The following is a 20,211-nucleotide window of genomic DNA, read 5'->3' on the forward strand; positions in this document are numbered from 1 at the left end:
GAGGCTGTGGAATGTGGCTCAGTAGTACAACAGTTGCATTGGTTAGTCCCCAAGGCGGGGATAAAAGAGGATGGAGGTCCCAGTGCTTGGTCCTCCCTCAGCTCTTTACTTTTGGGCGGGGGGTGAACACACACACAGGATCTGGCTTTTTAGCCCAGGCTGGCCTTAACCTTACTTCTGCCCATTTGTCCTAGGCAAAGGTATCATAGTCATGAAGCCCATATTTAAATATATGTAAATGATCCACATGGGAAAAGAATGACATTTGTTTTAAAAGCTGGGGGGGGGGGGTGCAGATCCAGAAAAACAATAGACTCTAAGTGGCTGTTGGGACAGAATACTGGAAAGGCTCCAGTGACCCCAACCACCACACAGGCAAACAAGCTGCCTCCACCTGTGGCTACCCAACCATTTCCACACTGCGGTTCCAGTTGGTTTAAAGCCGCGGCTCAGGACCCACTTGATGTGTGTGGTCGTGCAAGCCTCTGAGGAGCTGAACTCTCCAGTGGAAGCACAGCTCAGGGGACAACCTGCCTATTTTCAAACCTCAACTTGGCCTTGTATGGGCCAGTCGCCCTATTATGGCTTCTGAGGGCACCAGGCTAGCATGGGGTGGAGAGACAAACAGACAACACATCCATATACAAAAAGTAAAATAAACCTGAAAAAAATTTAAAAAGCGCTGGCAAGATACCTTAGCAGACAGAGTAGGCCTGGTAGCAAAGGCCTTTTATCCCAGTACTTGAGGCAGAGGCGGAGACCGAGGAGCAGGCAGATCTCTGTGAGTCTGACACCAGCTGGGTCTACAGTGAGTTCTAGGACAGCCAGGGCTCATAGAGACCCTGTCTCAAATGCTCCGCACACATGCCATGGCACGCCATGTTCCTTCTCTCAAAAACAAATACGCATCCTAAGAGAGGGCACAGCCGTCCCTTTCTCATAAGGTAAGAGCGCCACCCAAGGGCTTTGCTTTGTTTTGCTTTAGTGCTGGTATTATTTTTGGGCTCTTCACCTGTTGGTAATATTAATATTTTAGTCTCCTCACTTGATGCGCATCTTAAAATAAACCATGCTCTTCATTTTTCTGTATCCTCCAGCAGAGAATCTGGCAACTAGGCTCTCAAGACACAAGGCCACGATGGCCATGCCGTTTCCAGAGTTATTAAGAACCAATGTGGAGAGCCAGAAAAGTACCCTGGAGCCCTGGGCGCGCTTAGTGGTGGAGCACTGGCTCAGCATGTGTGCGGCAAAGCTTGGGTCTGCTCTTGAAAGGAGGGTGCAACCTTCCGATGTTATAAGGCCAATGTTGTGATCTGCTAACTGATCCCAATCCATTGCTCTCCTGGGACACATCTGCCCTCAGGCCACAGGAGGGGCAGGCACTACAGGGTGATTAGCTTCAGAGGGAATATTCCTTAGGTGCTTTCACTAGGGAACTGTCAAGTTGTTTTTCTGTGTCTTTATCTTAGATACATCCATTCCCCTGGATCTGCAATACTTTATCGGGGGAAATAGCTACATGGATACTTGTTTCAAGACAGACATGCTAGCCATTTCCCTTTTGAAATAAAAGATTGGAAGCTGGGGATATACTCAGTGGTACAGCCTTGCCTAGCATGTGTGAAGCCCTACGTTTAATTCTTAGTACTGTTAGAAGAAAGGAAGGAAGGAAGGAAGGAAGGAAGGGGAAGGACAGACAGATGGACAGACATGTCCTCTATATGCATATCACCCCACTGGGTGTGCTTATGAGTAATACTTACAATTTGTTCTTGGTTTTGTGGTGAACTGGTGGCACCGTTCAATATCCACTGTAAGTTCTGCTCTCCCATGACTAGGCTGGACTGCAGGATTGCCGTGTTAGGAGTTGGGGTGATGGTTATGGTGGGATTATTAGTTAGGACAGAGTTGGCACCCAGGGGCAGAGTCTGGACCATAGCAGGCAGGGGCTCAGTAGTACTTTGTGGTGGGGCTGGTGCTGCCACGGCTGATGCCACTGTTGCTGCTGATGCAGGAGCCCCAGCAACAACAGAAAGTCCTGGTACGATGGTCTGGGGTGGCGCCTGGGGGTGCGGAAGAAACTCTTGATGATTAGCAGCAAACTGTGTGCTGTGGGGAACAGGCACTTCTGGAGGTTGTAAGAGAGCAGGGGGGCTGCCAAATGCAGCTGGCTGGGAACCAGGTCCTAGGGAGGGAGCAGGTGGAGGAGCGGACGGAGTTGAGGCTGGCAGCAGAGGCTGGGGTGGCTCGGAGATGCCAGGCTGAAGTACAAGTGGAAGAGATAAAGTCGCTGAATTTCCTGCAGGCGGTGGGACATCACTGACAGACTCTGCATCTCCGTTGAAGCTGTCAATCAAGGCAGCTGTCAAGGAAAAAAAGAAGCATGTATCCACATCTCAAGCCTTAGAGGCACCACAGAGACCATCTTTATGGGCCTATCACGTCGCTGCTAGGGGGGCCCACCCTGCTTTCTTCCTTCTCTGCCTTAGGTCTAAGTGCCAGGCTTCCTATCATACACATGTCACAGATGCTTCCACTCTAGCTCAGTGTTACCTCCACACGTAAGAAGCCTGATTTGTGGGCCTCATCCACTCGTGAACAAGGCAGCACACTAGAAGGGGGAAAGCCCACAGCTCCTGCAGGGTTTCTGAAGCCAGCAAGAGATTGAAAAGGAGACCTTCCTCGAGCATCACAGGGTTGGAAGCAGGTGGATTGAAAGTGAAGCACACCTGTCTGCAGAGGGTCATCCTGAATCGCAGGGTCGTCAGGACTCTGGAACATTGATTCAAAGATGATTGCTGGTGAAATTGTGCTGAGGTCCTGGTCCTGTGTCTGACAGGGAGAGAGCTGTGAGATTTGCCATCCTGACAAAGTCCTCCCTTTGAAGGACACACACACACAGAGGAACTAGAATGACCTTTTGATTTGACTCCGGCCTCTAACTTGTTTCTGTAGGTCCTAGAGACTGACCTAGGGCCCGGCACTCTTCAGGCAAGCCTTCCACTCCCGATCTATGGCCCCAGTACTCAACTTTTGGGTTTTGAGCACCAGGACCGCAGGTGTGAGCCATCATGGCCTGCATTTATCTGTCTCCCCCTTCTGCAAAGGAACACATTTCCCTGACACTGAGCCATGAAGAATCGATCGGCAGCTCTGACCGCAGGCTGATGACCAGGATGACCAGCCTTTGTATAAAGTTCTGCGGGAATGCAGATATGTACACAGAGATGCCATTTTCACAATACATCAGCAGGGACAAGTAGCTGTGACAGGGACTAGGGGATCCACAAAGCCTGAAATATTTACGGCAATTGAAAGGAGGAGATTTAGGGGTGGGAGGAGGCTAGGAATGGGGTGCACCCTGGATCCATGTGGTGCTATCGGTCATTTATAACTCTAGTTCCAGGGGACTCAACATCCTCTTCTGGCCTCCATGGGCTACAGCCATGCAGTGTGCAAGCAAAACACTCATGGACACAAAAATAAATCCAAATCTCATAAGCCCTGTTTTAAAGACCAAACCTACAAACAAATGAGACTGCAGTCTGTACATTACTGCAGTGATTTGCGTCATGGAAACTCATGGAAATTAAGCCAAAGCGATTCCTTTTTTAAAAAGAGAATGAAACTCATGCTAGAACTTTAGCCTCATAAAGCTTAGGTCAGTGACGGTCACATGAGGTCACCATAGTGAGGTCTGACTGGAGGCTACTGGCTTCAGAAAGAGGGGTGAGGCTAGGCAGGGCAGCCCAAGCCATTAACCCAAGCACTTGGGTAGCACAGATGCGTGAATCTTTGTCAGTTCCAGGCAAACCTGGTTTACATAGTGAGATCCAGGCTGGCCTGTGCTGAAAATCAAAAAAGGAAGGAAAGAGACCAGGACATTGATGCTCAACCTTCCTGCCAGAAAAGCACCACTAAAGCACACATCTGTCACCAAGGATACAAGTTTTTAACATGGAGGTCAAGGCCAGCCCAGGTTTAAGGGTAGCCTGGGCTACATGTGGAGGACCTTGTCCCCCAAAATAAAGGAGTGGGGTCAAGGGCTTAGTCTGTTAACACGCTTGCCATGCAATCAGAGGGCCTGAGTTTGGATGCCTAGTGCCCACACCCCCACAAAATGAATGAATAAAGACAAGCATGATAACAATAAAAGACACAGAGGTACATGCCTGCATTCTCAGCACTTTGGAGGCAGAGGCAGGAGGATTGATTTCTGGGGTTCACTGACCAGCCAGTCTAGTCACAATGGTGAGCTCTGGGTTCAATAAGAGACTGCCCCAACAACTAACGTAGAGAGTGACAGATGATAGTGACCCCTGACCTGCACCAGCATCGGGGAGGTAGGCCTTATGCCTGCACACACAGGAACACATATCCAGCCCATCAACTTTGGGCTTCCAGAGCTGTGAGTCAGTAAATATCTCTTCTGTAAAACTGTGGTACTACACTGTCAGCAACAAAACAAACTGAGGTAATTAATTCCCTACAGTTTGCCCCTCTGATGCAGTAGTGACATATTATCTTCCAAGGTTGTTAGACAGTATGACATTCTAATATACCACAGTAAGAAATCAGACCAACCTAAAAACTTCAGTGACAAAAATCTGTGAAAACCTTATACTTATCAAATGCCATAGGCTAAAGGCATTTAAAAACCCAGAGAGACAGCTCAGTGGTTAAGAGCACACACTGCTCTTGCAAAACTCAGTCCCCAGCACCCATGGTCACAACCACCTGGACCTCCAACTTCAGAGGAAAGCTTCTGGCTTCCATAGGTATCTGCACACACCTCACACCCCTCTCCCTCCTACACAATTTAACAAAATGAGAGGAAACTTTAATTCTCCTGTTTACAGTCCACTTCCATCTCAGAATTCTATGTGGCAATAAAAGTCCAGGTAAGCAAGAGAAATTAGGGTGACAGCAGGTGGGAACAGCTGTGACACCCTAGAGTGAATGTGCCCAAGTTGCCCAAAGGCTTCAGTCAAATGCATCCTGGAACAGTGCAAGCCAGGGACTCCCAAAGTTAAGTCGTGGTTAAAATAAAGGGTTTGTCTGTTTGTTTTTCGAGTCAGGGTTTCTCTGTGTATTCCTGGCTATCCTGGAACTCACTATGTAGACCAGGCTAGCCTTGAACTCAGAGATTTGCCTGCCTTTGCCTCCAAAGTGCTAAAATTAAAGGTGTACTCCATCACTGTCTGGCTAAAGTAAAGATTGTATTATGTGAACTGCAAATAAAAGTAACTGAAAGCGACCCGGTTTACACGGTGGCTCTTGCCTGTAAACACAGGGTCCTGGAGGCTGAGGCTGAGGTCTGTTAGTGCTGGCCTGGGCTACAGAGTGAGATCCTGTCACAAAAGAACAAACTTAAAGATTGGGGGGGGGAGACAAAGAGGAAATCTGAGGGGCTCAGACAAGTGTGAAGACCTGAGTGTGAGTACGCAGAAGACACACCAAAGGCTACAGAGAGCAGAATGAGCCTACACAATTCCAGCTTTTCACAGCCAGAGAGACAGGAGACAGGAGACAGCATCCCCGGCTCAGGAACTAGCAATCCTGGTGGAAACACAGCTAAGAGACTCCGCCTCAAAGGAACAGATGGTGAGCACTGACCTCTCCACTTGTGCACAGCAGCACCAAGAGCTCTACGAGATCTCACTGGTGAGACTGGGGATGAGGGAGGGAGGGGAGAGGAGGGAGGAAACAAGAGGTCTGTGTAAGAAGGATTTTGTGGCTCAAGCCTGTAATTCCAGAACTCTGACAGGAGGATCACTGCGAGTTTGAAGGCAGCATGTACTGACTATATAGTCAGATCCTGTTTCAAAGAAGGTACTGTATTGTAAATCAAGTTTTTCTTCTGTTCTTGTCTCCACAGAGGACTTCATTGTGCAGTTCCAGCTGCCACTATGTAAATCAACCTCACCCTTATAGGAATCCTCCTGCCTCTGCCTCCCAAGAGCTGGGATTCCAGGTGTGCACACAAGGCTACAATTAGTTCTTAAACTGAGAGTTCCAAGAGAAAAAGTGAATGGAAGCAAACATGATCCCAAGCATAAAAGCCAAACCACGGGAAACTAGTCTGTCTGCGCTGGTGCCATCGCCTGAGGACTCACAGCAAGGTACTTTCCCTCTGTGCATGGACAAAGCTTCTCCAGAAAGGCTCCAAATCAGGGAGAGGGGGAGCAAGGGAGGAAGAGGAGCAAGGGGAGGAAGCCCTGTCAGGCTAAGAGCAAAGGCCCTGGCTGCAGAAGTGTGGGAATGACTCTCCAAAATAGAGGTGAGGGTGGGCTGAGCTCTGGGTCAGCGCAGGAAAAACACCTTAACCAGAGCCAAAAGGCCCAGCCTGGTAGATCCAGCCCCTTCTCAAAAGCCGGAGCAAATCAAGTTCATTTCTAGGACACATTTACACAGACACACTTAAGACAATAATCTCATACAGATTTACCGTTTCAGAGTACCAAGTTCCCACTATTAAGAAACATCACAATGGTCCTATTGCTTTAAGGAACTGTGTCCTTGGGTGAAAAGACTAAAAAACTCTCCAAATCTGGGATAAACCCTTGGTGCCAGGCGCGTAGCAGATAGTTGGATGAGGGGACAGGATTCTTCTCTTGACAAAGATAACTATGCTGGAAATGGCCTCACTTTTTGCCAACTCCTTATGGTCTCCACCTATCAGGTATCTTCCCTGGTGGCCTCAGAGCCCCTGAAATCTTCTAAACTTTATCATGGTCCTGGCCAGCATGAACTTCTCGGCTATGCACTACAGTTAAATGTTGGTCGAGATGGCCCTGTGGACAAAGGAGGCTGCCTGTGTGAGTCTGAGATCCTTAGTTCAATCCCCAGAATCCAAGTGACCTCTGACTCCCCAGTGTGTGCTGTGGCATGCATTTGTACACACAAGTGCAACATTTGTGCGCATGCATGGAGTAAATACACGTTAAAGGAATGCTGTACCCAGAAGTCTTAGGTAACTCAGGGGATCCTAGACACTTTATAAACTTTGGAAAGTTAATTTTCTTTGCATTTGTCCTCCAATCAAGCTACCTCCGACTTGCATGATTCTCTTCCATTGAGTCACTGCTAAGTCTAGCCTAAGAATCTTTCCACAGTGCTGCTTCTTTGCATAAATCACACATGAGGTGGAGATCAGAGGACAGCTCTGGGAAAGCGATTCTCTATAGCTTCATGGAGACTCCTGAGACTGCTCATCACTCACCAGGCTCGAGTGTAGAGGGCTTTACCCACTGACCAGTCTTGACAGACCCCGGCTTTGAATATATTTAATTTTCAGTTCTAAATGTCCCCTAGTACTGCTTTTTTTTTTTTGCAGGGGGGGTAGCATAGTTCCCCGAGTCTGTAATCTTGCTGCCTGTATCTCTCAAGTGCTAGGTCTATATGTATTCACCTTAATGTCCATCTATCAAGCCTAACTTTATCTGACAAGGTTTCACTTATATGTTTACCTCGAATCTCTGGCAATCCTCCTGCCTTATCCTCCCAAGTACTAGGATTAGAAGCATATACAAGCATGCTTGGTTTTATTTTTTCTCCACCAGGATTTCCTATTTGTATAAATATAAATTTATGTCCACGAACAAATGTTAGCTATGAAATTTTTCTATCTGGGCTGAGGATTTAGCTCAGAGGCAGAATATTTGCCTAGCATGTATCGGGCCCTAAATTAAAGTTCCCAGTACTGTAACACACTAGTTGTATATACGAGTGTATATACGTTGTGATGGTTGGCCCAGAGAGTGGCACTGTTGGAAAGTGTAGTCTTGAGGGTGTGGGCTTTAATACTTTTTTTTTTTTAAAGATTTATTCATTTATTATATATATGTACACTGTAGCTGTCTTCAGATGCACCAGAAGAGGGCATCAGATCTCTTTACAGATGGTCGTGAGCCACCATGTGGTTGCTGGGAATTGAACTCAGGACCTCTGGAAGAGCAGTCAGTGCTCTTAACCACTGAGCCATCTCTCCAGCCCCCTAATACTCTTGTCCTAGATATCTGGAAGCCACTAGCAGCCTTCAGATGAAGATGTAGAAATCTCAGCTCTGCCTGCACCATGCCTGCCTGGATGCCGCCATGCTCCTACCTTGATGATAATGGACTGAACCTCTGAACCTGTAAGCCAGCCTCAATTAAATGTTGTCCTTTATAAGACTTCCCTTAGTCATGGTGTCTGTTCACAGCAGTAAAACCCTAACTAAGATACACACACACAGGCACACACACAGGAGGTGAGGGTGGAACTCAGGGAATCGTGCTTGCCTAAGTCCAGCCCCCAAATACAACTGATTCTGTACTTTTTTTCTTCCTTAGAGAAGGATCTCAGGTTACTCTGAACTGTCTCAGGTGATCGTCCTGCTTCATTCTACTACCAATGGGAGGTGAACCATCACACCTAGGTGAGAACCTACAGTCTGTAAACGCTACTGTTGACTGTATTAACTCCCCACGCTTCAAGAAATAGTTTCCCCGCTCAGTGTGCTGGCTCACATCTGTAGAGCCAGCATCTGGAAGGCTAAAGTGTGTGAGATGACGTCACGGGAAGGGGAGGAGACTGGAACAGAAGGGAACAGGAGACAGGAGGAGACAGCAAGAGTAGCGAGCGGCAGAGAGACAACGTGGAGGCTGACGTTAAGATTCCACTCTGTATTTACAGGTCGTTATGAATGTTCTTAGGGGATGCATGTGTACAGGGCTTTGTATGTCTAGGTGGGCAATTGTATCTTATCAATTGGGCCAGAGGTTACTGTGTTGTGTGTTCTTTCATGTGCAGATTTAAGTGTAAGAGAGTGTGGGGCTGCTAGTCTGGGCTGCCATGGAGTTAGGATGTGTCATTCTGGCAAGATATCTAGCAGGTATCTTGAGGCACTGCGGTGCCGAACCTAGCGGGGTAAAGGAAAACCATTTTTTATAATTTTACAACAACAAAAGTGGGAGCCTATCCTGAGTTTGAGGGCAGCCTGGTCTCCACTGAGTGGTACTGTCTCAAAATACAAGACAACAGAAAACAGGAAGCATTTTCCCACAGCACTGCTAAGTCAGTCAGCCAGTGTTTAAACACATTCAATTACATTTATTCATTATGAAGAGTGGCAGAAAATCTAGGCCAAGCAGCTGGCCTGCTTATACTCAGACTCCATGTATGTGAACCCATCATGGAGCTGCAGGGACAAGATGGAGTGGGCTTGCCCCTTAGCAGACGTCTGCATAGGAAGCCCTCTTCTTCATCTGGCCTGTAAGGTGAGCTTGAAGAAGGAAACAGACTCAGGTAGGTGAGGCAGGCAGGATTGAGAAAAGTCTAGAACCTCTAGATTCTGATACATCCTTGAGGCCAAACCACCCATGCCTGATTGCACTGTAGGCTGCACCGGGGCCTTGGGAACAGTGCTCAATGAGTATTTGCCTTTATTAGTAACATAAGGAATTTCTGGCACCAGAGACCACTGGACGAATGGCCTAGGCCAAAGGCAATCAAAAGGTAGGAAAAAGAATCCCCCACATCATGGACTGATACAGTTAAATCCAGGAGGCTTCCATTGGCTAGGCTGTTTCAAAGAGAATTACTCCAGCCCTCTTGAGGAACTTACCGAACTGGAATTTTCTTGCAATTCAGAATCCGTGGACAGAAGGCCCAACTCACTCAGATAAAGTGAGTGATTTGTATCCTGTGAAAGAAAAAAAAAATCCTAATTGAACAAAAACAATAAATAAAAATTATTTATTGCACCATGCATATTATGTACAGTGTATAAGCAAATACTTGATCACCCAGTCCTTAAGGTCCAAATGTCACTTAAGAGAGATCAGACCCAGGCTAGAGGGATGGCTCGGTGGTTAAGAGCACTGACTGCTCTTCCAGAGGACCTGAGTTCAATTCCTAGCAACCACATGGTGGCTCACAACCATCTGTAATGGGATCTGCTGCCCTCTTCTGGTGTGTCTGAAGACAGGTGCAGTGTACTCATATGCATAAAATAAATCTTTAGAGACAGAAAGATCAGACCCATCCAAAGTAGGGGCTAAGTATATTGTTTCGTTAAAAAGAAAACAAAAACAAATTTACACAGAAAACCCCTCCATTTTTATTAGACCATCTCCCCACCTCCAGTTCGTCTGACACAGGATGTGCTGGGATTCCGGGTTTGAGCACGCTCAGTTGTTTCTTTAAGGTGGTCAGTAGATGCCTGCTGCTGTTTAAGTTTACTTTGATGCGTCTGTATTTGGCCTGTATGTATGTTTTTGTACTTTACGTGTGCCTGGTGTTCAAGGAGGCCAGGAGAGCGCTTTGGCTCCCCTGGAACCTGAGCTACAGACAGCAGGGAGCTTCCAAATGGTTGCTGGGAACCAAACTTAGGCCCTCTGTAAAAGCAGCCAGTGTTCCAAACCCCTGAGCCATCTCTCCAGCCAGTGGCTAATAATTTTAAAATTATCTAATGATTCAAGTCACAGAAGCAGAAACAAAAACCAAGAACAAAAGCTGGAATAGCATGAAGTTACTAATATTCACATACTTTCTCTTATCACTTACGAAGTGGTCTCTCAAGACTCATTCGCTGTTCATGTAAACCGGAGAAGTGTTAATTACTTTTACTCTCATTTGAAACACTGGAAAAGTGATGCTATGACAAGAAAGTGATGTGCCCTATCTATGCTAATTAAGAGAGGGCAAATGGAGTGCTTCTGACTGGGAAGTCCATTCCCCTTTCATTAATGTCTCCAGAGGGGCTCCCCAGGTTCCTCCTCAAGGTGGTGCTGAAATTCAAATTTCTGTTGTTCAGGCAACCCTGAACTCTGGATTCCTGAACATGAGTCACAACCCTGACCCTCCATCTATGGGATCCTGCTTCTGTTCAAGTGGGTCAGATATCCCCACCCATGTATACATTCAGCACACGCAGATAATTCTCATCTAACCACATTCTGCTTCCCAGTTTCAACAACCAGGACTTGAATCTCTACCTCTGTTGGAGAAAGTCAGTAGCCTGTGCTACTCCATGAAGGTTGCAGGAGGAACAGGTCTGGTCAGGTCAGATTGCAGAAGATCTGTGTTATGTAGGTGAAGATGTCAGTGGAAGGCTGGACATACATGGCTGGAGACAGGGACAGGCCCAGGCTGGCACTGTCACTGTTGGACCAGAGCTCTGCAGATGGCCTCTAAAGCCTCAGTCCAGGAATCACTGAGTGCAAACGGAGGCAGAGACACACCCCCAAGACTCAACACTGGTGGACTTAAGGCATAGTGTGACAACTATTCTTGGTTGTCAACTTGACTATTATCTGGAATTAACTAAAACCCCAAAAAGGCTGGATAAGCCTGTGACAGACATTTGTTTAACTGGATCATTTGAAGGGGGAAGTGATCCACTTGTGATCAGAATCTTTTGAGGTGGGAAGACTTACCTTTAATCTAGTTTTTTTTATTTTTTAATTTTATGTATGAGTATACTGTAACTGTCTCCAGACACACCAGAAGAAGGCATCAGATCCCATTACAGATGGTTGTGAGCACCAAGTGGTTGCTGGGAATTGAACTCAGGATCTCTGGAAGAGCAGTCAGTGCTCTTAACTACTGAACCATCTCTCCAGCCCCTAGTCTAGCTCTTTTGAGGTGGAAAGACTCACCTCTAATCTAGCCATACCTTCTGCTGGAAATCTATATAAAGAACATGGAAGATAGAAGTTCTCCCTCCTTCCTCCCACCCTTGCCACCAAGTCCATTCCATCAGCAGCATTGCAGCCAACTTCTTCAGGATCCTGGCATACACTGAAGACCAGCTAAGATAGTCATTCTCGTGAACTGAACAAGCACTGGATTCTTGGACCCTCCAAGGTGTGTGTGTGTGTGTGTGTGTGTGTGTGTGTGTGTGTGTGTGTGTGTGTGTACTTATTCTATAAGTTCTGCTACTCTCTCTAGAGAACCCTGGCTACTACACTCAGTGTTCTCCATGCACTGCTACAAAATGAGAAACTGATTATGACCCAACAAGCAGTTTTGCTTGGTTTTATCAGATGAGGAGGCCCAGAAGTAATCTACCTAAGGACATGTGTTTAGTGACAGAAGAATGGTTTGAACTGAGGCTGCTAAGTACTAGAGGCCACCCTCTTCACAACTAACATTACCGTGTCTCTAACAATGCAGACCTTAGGAGGCTGGCTCTAGAGTCACACTGCCTGCCTGAGGCATACTAGTGACAAGCTATGTAGACCTTGGAAAGCTGCTTCATTTCTCCTTGCTCCAAGGTGTGTGTGTGTGTGTGTGTGTGTGTGTGTGTTTGCATGTGTATATATGAGTATGTGTGTGTATGCATGTATGTATGTACGTATGTATGTGTATATATAATCAATGTAGATAATAAAATTGTATGTAGTTTTATATATATACAGATATAGACATAGATATTGATATATAATATATATATGAGTATGTGTGTATATATATAATCAGTGTAGATAATAAAATTGTATGTAGTTTTATATATATACAGATATAGACATAGATATTGATATGTAATATATATGAGTATGTGTGTATATGTATGTATGTGTATATATAATCAATGTAGATAATAAAATTGTATGTAGATATATATATATAGATATATAGATATAGATAGATATTGATATATAATACATATTGATTGGCCTCAGTGGGGTGGGAGAAGAGCCTAGCCTGGCAGAGACTTGAAGTACCAGGATTGGGGAGATAACCAGAAGGGATCCCACCCACTTAGATGAGAAGGGGAAGGAGATGGGGGGGAAAGGATTGTGGGAGGGGCTGACTGAGAGGGGACAGTGGGATGTAAAGTGAATAAGTAAAAAAATGAAAAAAACAAAAAACAAAAAAACAATGAATGAAGAGAAAAAGAAAGTTGAGTTCTCAATAGCAAGGAGCTCCAAGGTTCTTAGTCAGTGGCACAGGAATGGTGACAACAGTGACCTCACGGAGATGTGAGGGAGGCAGAACCTAGCACAGACACAGGCACAGACTTAAATTCAACAAATACTGGTCAGCACTAACAATTCAGGGACCTTCTATTTATTTTGATGTGTGGAGGGGGCACCATAGCATACACATGGAGGTCAGAGAACACCTTATAGGAGTGGTTCTCTCTATTCCCCATGGTTTAGGGACTCAAACTCAGGCCATCAGGCTTGAGGCAAGCGCCTTTACCCACTGAGCCTTCTATCCAGCACTGAGAGTCCCTTTAAAAGGGTCCTTCGCTGTTTAAAAGTTAGAAACCACAGACTTCTGAGCAGGCTCTCTCTCCAAAAATATAAACCTTATTTTATACTTTGTGAATTTTATTATTCCAAAGGGGATCACTGAGTAAGTTAACCTGGAGCTGGGGAGAAATCTAGGATGGGGGACGACAGGCCTTGCAGATGGCCCCTGCAGCCTCAGGCCAGAGTAGAGCACCTTTGGTGGAGAATGAACAGGGAGAGACGAGGAGCAGATGAGGAGGGGAGAAGCCTGAGGAGAAGGAGAAAAGATGCTAAAAACCCACTTAGCCTAGCCAGGCATGGTGGTGCATGTCTTTAATCCCAGCATGCACTTGGCCTACTCAAGGCCAGCTTGGTCCACATGAGTTCCAGGACAGCCAGAGCTACACGGAGACACCTTGTCTCAAAAACCAAAACCAAACCAAACCAAACCAAATCAACAACAAAACAAATAAACATTTAGCCACTCATGGCAAAGATCCAGACAAAAACCCAGGAGGACAGAAGCAAATCGAATCAGTTCCGGACACATTCTCAAGGTAGAACGGACAGATTCCTCTTACCAGCTTCCATTTCTTTATTACCCCCCCCCATAGTAAGATAATAGTATTACTCACTTTCCAGCATTAACAGATACAGGCTAGCGAATACTACCAAGCTATAAACAGCAAGGGGGCTGGCAAGACGGCTCAGTGGTAAAAGCGCCTGCTGCTAAGGCTGACAACACTAACCCTAATCCTTGCGGCCCACAGAGTGGAGGAAGAGAACCAATGTCTGTGACTGTGCACTCCAGTGCACATGATAACAAATGTAGAGAAGAAGAGCAAGCAACAGTACACGTCCCAAGGTCTGTCTAGAATGGAGCTGGAGGACGGCAGGACGGGCAGACTTTGACAGGGCTCAGAGTTTAAGAGAGACGGCTCAGTGGTTAAGAGCACTTGCTACTCTTGCAGAAGACTCAGACTCAGCAGCCAGCACCCACACAGCGGCTCTCAACCAGCTCTAACTCTAGTTCCAGGGGATCTGATGGCCTCTTCTGCCCTTCAAGAGCACACAGGTGGTATATATACATATGTTCATGTAGGTACACACATCCATATAAAATAAAGTAAAAATTAGCTGAATAACAACAACAGAAAAGAACAAACCAAACTGCCAGATCAGAACACACCTCTGATCCATTGTGTTGAGGAAGTGCACTGTAGGCGGTGCCTTTGTTATCGTGACCTTTCATGTGACTTTTGAGACTGTACTGAGTGCTAAATGTCTTCTCACAGCCGTTACTGGGGCAGAAGAAGGGTCTTTCGCCTGCAGGAATGAAGAAGCCATGTTAGTTTCACAATCAGAAAAGCTTTCTCCTTCTAATGGTGGGAGAGTCTGAGTAAGGGAAGGTGCTGACTTTCTCAGTCTTAAAACCCAGAGCCAAGGAAAGCAGCAGCAGCAGCCTTGCCTGGGGGGAAGGCTGCTGGCTTCCTCATGGCTGTTTCTAAAGGGTATGTCTGGTTTCATGGCTTAAAGCTGAATTTCTTGACTCAAGTCAGTCATGGAAAACACAGGATTGTAGATGAAGGCCACACTGCCTGCACTCACTCGCTCTCCTAGTTTTATAGGTCTCAAGAGGAACCTGGATAAGGGACTGCTGAAGGTTTAAAGGGAAAACGGAAATTAGGCCAGGCATGGTGGCACACTCCTTTAATCCTAGCACTGGAAAGGCACAGACAAGTGGACCTCACTCTAGTTCTAGGCTAACCTGGTTTACTCAAGTAGTTCCAGGATAGCTAGGGTTACAAAGAGAAACCCTGTCTTGAAAAACAAACAAATAAAAAACCCAAAGAAACAAACAAATAAATATAAGAGAAAGAGAGAAAGAAAGAAAGGAAGGAAGGAAGGAAGGAAGGAAGGAAGGAAGGAAGGAAGGAAGGAAGGAAGGGAGAGAGGGGAGGGAGGAAGGAAGGAGGGAGGGGAGGGACAGAGGAAAGGAAGGAGGGAGGGGAGGGAAGAAGGAAGGAGAGAGAGAGAGAGAGGGAGAAAACATGGAAATCAGCCTAAACTTACCAGTGTGTGTACGGACGTGAGTTTTAAGGTGGTGGCTTGCTGCAAATGCTTTTCCACAGCCGTCATGATCACATCTAAATGAGTTGTTTAAGCAAAGACAAACCAGTCAGTAGGTAAGAGAATGTCAGCCTTGACATCTTGTGCATGCAAGCTAGAGCAAATGTTTGGAACACTGAGATCAGATCAGTCATAGTGGTTTTAGAGATGGGAATGAGAAGACTTGACAAAAAATAAAAACAAAAAACTCTGAAAACAAAAACAAAAAAACTCCAAAGACAAAACATGGGAGGTGGCAAGATGGCTAGTCCAGGTAAGAGGTGCTTGCAACCAAGCCTGATGTCCTAGGTTCGATCCCTGGAAACCACATGACAGGAGGGAAAAAGCTCTAGCAAGTTGTCATCTGACTGCTACAGGTATACTGAGAAACCCCTACATAAATAAATGTAACAAACAACGGAAGGGAAAGGTGGCATGCATGGATGGAGCTGAGAGTCAGGACAGGTAAGGCAAGTGTTGAGATTGAGAGCATCCCAATGACAAGATCTGACCAATCACTGAGCAGAACCCAGCTGAGAGTCTATGTGGAAAATCCTACAGCTACTGAATTACGATGTACACTGACGGTGGGTAATGAGAGCTGGACCTGCAGACACTATAACCCTAGCACGCACACAAGAGGCTGAGCTAGGAGGAGGCCCACAAATTCACAGACAGCCGGGTCTGGGCTGCAAAATGAGCCTTGCCTCAAAAAATACAGGAAGTGAGCTGGGAACACAGCAGAACATAAACCCAATGAGTGCTGGTGTGGCTGTGATCCGGAATTAGCCATAATCCACAGCAGGCCGGATTCCCACATCAGGAAAGGTTTCATACATCTCAGGCCCTTTCGACTCACTCTGGAGCTAGGATTATAGACACGCACCACAATGCCTGGCTTACACAGTACTAATGCTTAGTTAAGATCAGGGCACTGTGAATGTTTGGTGAGCTACACTCCTAGCTCCTGGGTACTTTCTTAATAATTCAATGCCAGAAACGAGCTTCACCCCCTCAGGATACTAATGCATCCACCACATGCTTCCTTTGAGGCATCTCTCACCTCCAATTTTATTTCATCTCTGTGTACATTTGGGGAGAGGTTGTGTGTTTGTTTGTTTGCTTGAGGCAGGGTCTCATTATGTAGCCCTGGCTGGCCTGGGACTCACAGATCTGCCTGCCCCCGTGTCCCCAGTGCTGAGATTAAAGGTGTTGTATGCGACCATGCCAGATGCATGCTGGGTTTTCTTAATCTGCTTTTCTCAAGGGCAGGGTTTGTGTAGTTCTTAATATTGCTTTAGTTTTTGTTCAGTAAGAACCTAAATATATGGGGTTGGGGATTTAGCTCAGTGGTAGAGCACTTGCCTAAAAAGCACAAGGCCCTGGGTTTGGGCCCCAGCACCAAAAAAAAAAAAAAAAAAAAAGAACCTAAATATATGACCAATAAATTTTTTTTATAAATCTAAATATCTTATTTCCTTAAAGAGAAAGTTTCTTTAAAGCCTTTTGATTTTAATCACATATAATCATCACTATATCTGTCTAGGTCCCCTCTAATATTCAAAACAAAACTATTTTTTTAAAGGATTTATTTATTTATTTTATATGACCACACTGTCGCTGTCTTCAGACGCAACAGAAGAGGGCATCAGATCCCATTACAGATGGTTGTGAGCCACCATGTGGTTTCTGGGAATTGAACTCAGGACCTCTGGAAGAGCGGTCAGTGCTCTTAACCGTTGAGCCATCTCTCCAGCCCCCAAGACAAAACTATTTTAAATCATCACAAAATTAAATGCATATGTATATAGAAATAAGAGTCCCCTAGCAACCCGATTGGGGGGAGGTACTTAAGCATCTATAGAGCAACTAACCGGACTCTAACCTCTTGTTAAAGGGGCTGAGACTCTGTAATTTAAAACCCCATTTTCATTTAATTGGTGTCTAAGAGCTAGCTGCCCCTGAAGACTTTTCAATTCCTCTAAGTATGCCAAGGAGGGCGAATGGCTTCAGAACGGAAGGATGGTGTGCTTGCGGCTATAACTTTAAGCAATATCCCATCAGAATTCAGGGGCATTGTTTATGGGATCTCTTCAGCAATACTTACAACCCGGTTATGGGGAGCCTTACAGACTGATTACTCCATAAAAATGTCATACAACATCCGAGGCTGCTTCTGAAGACTCACTGAGTGCCTGTAACCAGCTGCCTCGTGCTTTCTGTAGTAAAGAACCAGCCATAATCCTCGGGGCTTAGCTTTATAGAAAGTAGATTTATAGTGCTACTTGATAGAAGTAGATTTGTCTCCATGGAGGCTGGCAGGGCTGGGGAGATGAACGTTACTGTCCTCGTAGAGGAGCCAAGTTTAGTTCAGTTCCAGAAGATCAGATGCTGTCTTCTGGCCTTGTGGGTGTCAGCACCCAGAAGACATGGGCTCCCACAGACACATACTTATCAAATAAAACGTTATGGATTTGGACATATCAACACAAAAAGCATGTGGTCCTGTATGTGTACAAACATGAGATATTAACAGCAGCAGCAAATAAGAAGGAGTGGAGCGTGCAGACCACCGAGCTAAGCCTCCTACCTCACCCTCCTACAGGAGCATGCGCAGAAACAATTTAATCCCGCCCTCAGTCGGTCTCCCCTTCTCGATGCTCAAGGCCCTCTGGCTGACAGCATCAGACACTGCCTATAATAACTTTGGGGCTCTTTCCCATTTAAGTAAGGATGTTTTGTTTAGGGGGAAGGGGTGTTGATATAGAATCTTACTCTGTAGCCCAGACTACATCCCCAGCCCTTGACTCATGATCTCAATACTTCCCTAGTACAGAGAAAAGTATGTACTGTATAAGACAGCTTCCACAAACACCTTTCTAATACAGAACAAATGAGGCAGAACAGCCATCACCTCGGGAAAGATGCTTCAGTCTGCCTGAACGTCTCTGACCCACAGCAGTTGGTCAGAGCTCCACCACCAGAGAAGAGAACAGGTAAGGGAGTTTTCTTCCTACAGTGAAAACATCCTAGAGCCTACCAAGATCCCCAGCTGAGGCCTACCCAGTGACAGACGGAGAGCAGCAAGACCTACCGAAATGGCTTTTCTCCTGTATGGGTTCGAATGTGCTTCCGCAGATCACTGAGTGTGGTGAAGTACTTGCTGCAGCCTTGAGATTCACAGTTAAACGTTTTCCCTGTGTGAAGCCTCTGATGTGCTTTCAACCTGCAAAATGGCCCAGAGAAATGCTCCTCACAGAATGTACCACAGAGCCTCCCAGTGTCAGGATCAAGTGCACCAAAACGCTGTCCCAGAGTACACTAGCATCTGAAACTCACCCAAAGAGAATGAAAATGAGCATTAACCAGGGACAGACGCCCTTGGGTTCAAGTCCTGCCCTCGACTACTAGCCAGGACTGTCGAAGCGTCTTTATTGTACAATCCTGCCTTTGCACAGTGCACACATCAGTGTCAGCCATTATTACTTGTCTTGCCAAGTATTACCCAGCCCCGACCCTGCTTGGCTTCCAGCATCAAACAGGAGCAGGCACTTTCAGAATGGTATGGTCTTAGCCACTGTTATTTTGCTATTTTGCTTAATATTAATGATTTGTGGAAGACTCGTGACACAAACATGGAAAAAGACATAGACATGAAGTGGGTACCTTCCTACATCTCGGGATAGAAGGCTATCCCAGAGGTTTGTGCCAATCTAACCTTGTGCCAACTACTAAAATCCCAAGGGCTTGTACAATGGCACTCCTCCAGATGCAAGTCTACACAGCTGTGGCAACATTTCCACTCAATCCACGGGACATCTATCTTTTAAGTAGCAAGTTCTGACTGCTTCAAACAGGTAAGTGCAGCTATGCTCTTCAAAGTCCCAAAGTCTCCTTGCTGTCATAGGCAAGGAGACAGTTCTGCGGCCCCAAGCTCAGGGTCAGGAGGCTGGCAGGGGCAGGCGCACACGCACGCACGTACGCACGCACGCACGCACACACAGAGAGAGAGAGAGAGAGAGAGAGAGAGAGAGAGCGCGAGCGAGAGAGAGGCCGACCTGTACAGTGTGTTGAATGCCTTCTCACAGCCCTGCACGTCACACTCAAATGGCTTCTCCTTTGTGTGCACTCGCACATGGATCCTGAGGCTGTAGGAGGTGAGGAAGGCCTTGCCACAGCCCTCCTGATTACAGACGAAGGTGTACTCTCCTCGGTGAGTCTTCTGGTGGGTGCGTAGGTTGCCTGCTGTGCTGTAGGTGCGCGGGCATCCCTCAAAGGTGCACTGGTACCGCTTTACCTGACAGAGGACAGGAGACACCTCATCAGTAGGAAAAAAGAACTGCCCAGGTCTCACCTCTCCATCCTGGGACAGGGTCTCACGAAGCACAAGTTGACAGAAAACTTAGCGCCTTAACCTTCTGATCCTCCTGTCCCCACCTTCTGAGCGCTTACATGCATGAGGCACCACACCTAGGCTTTATGTAGCGCTGTGGAGTGAACTCCGGCTTTGTGCACACTAGGCAAGCACTTGACTGAGCTACAACCCAAGCCCTAAGTCTGTCTTTGTGTGAAAGAACTGAGAACAGGTTAGGAAGGATTCTTTTTTTTTTTTTTTTTGGTTCTTTTTTTTGAGCTGGGGACCGAACCCAGGACCTTGCGCTTCCTAGGCAAGCGCTCTACCACTGAGCTAAATCCCCAACCCCCCTAAGTCTGTCTTTATAAAAGCTGTTGCAGGCAGCTGGAGGGATGGCGCAGCAGGTAAGAGCATGTACTGTAGCTTTGCAGAGGACCAGAATTCCATTCTCTGAATCCATATCAGGCCGCTCACAACCGCCTGTAACTCCAGCTCCAGGGCGATCTGTCATCTACGGACTCCCCG

General features: G+C 46.4%; 1 protein-coding gene across 1 annotated transcript in view; it reads right to left on the bottom strand.

Annotated features, from left to right (window-relative positions):
- Mtf1 (metal regulatory transcription factor 1) overlaps positions 1-20,211 on the bottom strand; it is a 41,839-nt gene that overhangs the window by 3,794 nt on the left and 17,834 nt on the right. The window contains 7 exon segments of the mRNA XM_032898356.1: positions 1,764-2,362; positions 2,730-2,832; positions 9,608-9,685; positions 14,413-14,549; positions 15,297-15,370; positions 18,427-18,558; positions 19,391-19,629. Coding sequence (XP_032754247.1) covers positions 1,764-2,362; positions 2,730-2,832; positions 9,608-9,685; positions 14,413-14,549; positions 15,297-15,370; positions 18,427-18,558; positions 19,391-19,629 — 1,362 coding nt within the window.

The sequence above is a fragment of the Rattus rattus genome, chromosome 1, assembly GCF_011064425.1.
Source record: "Rattus rattus isolate New Zealand chromosome 1, Rrattus_CSIRO_v1, whole genome shotgun sequence".
Classification (NCBI taxonomy): domain Eukaryota; kingdom Metazoa; phylum Chordata; class Mammalia; order Rodentia; family Muridae; genus Rattus; species Rattus rattus.